Source organism: Octopus bimaculoides, chromosome 5 (assembly GCF_001194135.2).
Source record: "Octopus bimaculoides isolate UCB-OBI-ISO-001 chromosome 5, ASM119413v2, whole genome shotgun sequence".
NCBI classification, from domain to species: Eukaryota; Metazoa; Mollusca; class Cephalopoda; order Octopoda; family Octopodidae; genus Octopus; species Octopus bimaculoides.
In genome coordinates this window covers 22428043-22431899 of record NC_068985.1, presented here as the reverse complement: position 1 = coordinate 22431899, position 3857 = coordinate 22428043, and the positions used below count along the sequence as shown (strand labels likewise).

Here is a 3857-nt window from a genome sequence, read left to right as displayed (position 1 = left end):
AATCGTCCAACCCATGCTAGCATGGAAAGCGGACGTTAAACGATGATGATGATGATATATATATATATATATATACACACACACACACATACACATACATACACAGTGACAGAGAGGTTATAAGCGGTAATGGTGTCAATAAGACCCAAAGGTGTCAGGTAATGCTGAGTAAGTGCTATGGATAGACCATAGTTAAGCTCCAGGTTCAGTGATTATGTGAATAAGGAGTCCAACATAGGTCATATATCAGCATGTGTGTATATAAATAATGGATCTACAAATGCAATATCCCTGCATATCTCGCATCTATTTTCATTCCTCCACTTCACTCTCTATTTCATTTCTTATCTAAATTAACTATTGCTTAACCATCTTCTCACGCCGTCTCCGATGAAGGGATATAATAAATATCCTGGAAACAGCTGTAAGACCTATTTATAAATGTTCTGAAATCTTCACAGCCTTGGGTTTTTTTATCTCATTCCGAAAAAATTTTTTATATATATAGATATATACACACACACAAATACATACTTTCTTATTTTCAATTTTAGGGAAACTACATTCCATTTTAAAGAGAATGGTATTTACAACTTGTTGATTTACAACAGAACCCAATGTTCTCAGGAACTGACAAACGATCCTAGTGATGTTTTTATCCGTATGTATCTCCTTCACTTATAATTTTGTATTTTCTTCTTTTGTTAATATACCTCTGTAATGAATTGAAATTCAAAGCAAAATTTACAAATATATTCTTATCAATCTTTTATGACTTCTTTCATATTTATATTTGTGTTGAGAAATCAGTCTTTTTCTGTGTCTCTTGTTATCTACAAATGAATGTAAATAAAATGATACAACCTGTTGTAATTCTATTCTTCATGCTAACTATTCTGCCAGGCCACTGTTCTAATTAACAAAATAATATTGATGACAGCAATCTTCTCTCAACATTTTGGTTGCAAACTTTCGTTGATATTCTTTTGTATAGTTTGAGATTTTCACACTAGTGTTCCTTTATTTTTATTTATTAGCTGTTACATTCTTCACCATGATATTATAAATTCAATCAATATTTAGTGCTTTATTCTCACATCATCATCGTCGTTTAACATCCACTTTCCATGCTGGCATGGATTGGACGGTTTGACTGAGGACTGGCAAGCCAGAAGGCTGCACCAGGCTCCAGTCTGATCTGGCTAAGTTTCTACAGCTGGATGCCCTTCCTAATGCCAACCACTCTGAGAGTGTAGTGGGTGCTTTTATGTGCCACTGGCATGAGTGCCAGTCAGGTGGTACTGGCAACGACCATGCTCAAAAGGTGTTTTTTACGTGCTGCCTGCACGGGAGCCAGTCCAGCAGCACTAGCAACAACCACGCTCGAATGTTGTTTTTCACGTACCACCAGCACATGTGCCAGTAAAGTGACGCTGGCAACGATGACACTCGAATGGTGCTTTTTATGTGCCACTGGCACGGGAGCCAGTCAGCGGCCCTGGCACCTATCATGCTCAGATGGTGCTTTTAACGTTCCACTGGCATGAGTGCCAATCAGGCAGTACTGTCATTGGCCACGTCAGCGATTTTGATTTCACTTGCTTCAACAAGTCTTTGCAAGGGTACTCATAAGTAGGCTGGTTATACACCACTGGCATAGGCCACAGGTTATGGTCTCAATTGGTTTGTCGGGTCTTCTCAGGTACAGCATACCTCCAAAGGTCTCAGTCACTAGTCATTGCCTCGTTGAGGCCCAATGTTCAAAGGTCGTACTTCACCACCTCATCCCAGGTCTTCCTGCATCTACCTCTTCCACAGGTTCCCTCAACTGTTAGTGTGTGACATTTTTTCACACAGCTGCCTTCAGCCATTGGCAACACATGGCCATACCAGCGCAGTCATCTGTCTCGCACACCACATCTGATGCTTCTTAAGTCCAACTTTTCTCTCAGGGTGCTTGCACTCTGTCGTGTATGCACACTGACATTACACATCCAGCAGAGCCTACTGGCTTCATTCCTTTCAAGCTTATGCATATCCTCAGCAGTCACTGCCATGTAGCATGGCTGTTCATACACATGCGTCATACAGTCTACCTTTTGCTCTGAGCAAGAGGCCCTTTGTCACCAGCAGAGGCAGGAGCTCTCTGAACTTTGCCCAGGCTATTCTTATTCTAGCAGCTACACTTTCAGAGCATCTACCCTTGCTACTGACTTGGTCACCTAGGTAACGGAAGCTATCATGTGTTCTCTGCACATTTTCTGTGTTTATTGCTCCTGAGCATCTGCCACATACAAAAACTATCTTCCCAGTTAGCCTTCCTTTGATATTGCTGCACCTCTTATATGTCCATAGCTTAAACTGGGTACATCTTATGGAGTTTCTACCCACACCTTTTCTACAAATCGAGCAGAGTCATCTACCTGAAGGGATTTGTGGTTTGTCTGACTTCCTAATTAAGACTTTGGTTTTAGCTAGGTTATACTATTTCAGGGTTACACATTTACAGCTGAGTAGGCTAGAGCAACGTTAAAGAAGTGTTTTACTCAAGAACACTATGCTGCCAAGTCTGAAAATTGAACACACAATCTAGCAATTGTGAGTGCAACACCCTAACCACTAGGCCACACAGTCATATATATGTGCATACGTGTGTGTGTGTGAGCATATTCTGCATAAATTAAGAAACAGTGACAAGTGAAAATTTTGTAAATATAATTGTAAGCTTTCATCATATATTGACTATAAAAAAGTCAAATATTAGGGTATATAAACCCCTAATAGAAAAAAATGGGCATTAGTACACATACGAATTGAACCCACACATCTTTCAGGTTTGATTTCCACATGTACTAATGCCCACTTTTTCTGTTATGGGGGTTTCTATACCCTAATATTAGAATATTTTCTATAGTCAGTTGGGCATCCAGTCATAGAAAACCATACCAAATCAGCCTTCCAACTTACCAGCCCTGGTCAAACCGTCCAACTCATGCCAACATGGACAATGGAGGTTCAGTGATGATGATTAATATATATATGTATATATATAAAACAAGTACTGTTTAGTTCAAGGTTAGTTTTTATTAGGAATACTTGTGATGAAAGGCATTTCACTTGTGACCACCATGTCTTTTTTTCAAGCATAGTATATTTAGGATTCATCATTCAACTAGCCTTTCCTTTTTAAGGTGGCAGGGTACAATTTGAGGGAGATTTTGCTGCTGTTCCTAGCAAGTCCAATGACTACTGACACTCTTTGCAAGAAGTATTGTATAATAGTGTAACAATTTTTAAAAAAATAAAATTACGTGTTATGTTTTCAACAATATAAACACATATAGTTTTGTTGATTTAATAAAATGTTTTTGTGTAACTTATAACATCTCATTGTCTTTCTAGCAATTTATATCAGCATGGCTGTTGTATTTGTAATCATCTTGCTGAGATATGCATTTTATTTCAAAAGGTAATATATTTTCCCTTTTGTACTATATAAACTTAAATTATTTTACTTTCAATTTTATTTTCTTCTTGTTTCTTCAAAATATAATTTTATATATATATTTACACTGTGTTTTCAAACTATCCTACAGATTGCTTGTTGGTTGGTGTTAGCCAGTGTTTTAGCAATAATATTCCTAACAGAAAAATGTTCCTTTTTACATTTATGTTTCACTGTGAATGTAATGTCAATGTGAATACCCGTCAGAGTGTAAGTATCTTGAGAGAAAAGCTGAACATTAGAAGCATCAGTTGTGGTGTGCAAGAGAGACGATTGCGCTGGTATGGACATGTGGTGAGAATGGATGAGGATAGCTGCGTGAAAAAGTGCCACACCCTAACAGTTGAGGGAA

General features: G+C 38.1%; 1 protein-coding gene across 1 annotated transcript in view; it reads left to right on the top strand.

Moving 5' to 3' along the window:
- Positions 1-3857, top strand: part of LOC106883086 (heparan-alpha-glucosaminide N-acetyltransferase) — a 44693-nt gene that overhangs the window by 20101 nt on the left and 20735 nt on the right. The window contains exons 4-5 of the mRNA XM_014933978.2: positions 555-661; positions 3403-3469. Coding sequence (XP_014789464.1) covers positions 555-661; positions 3403-3469 — 174 coding nt within the window. The remainder of the gene's footprint in view (positions 1-554; positions 662-3402; positions 3470-3857) is intronic.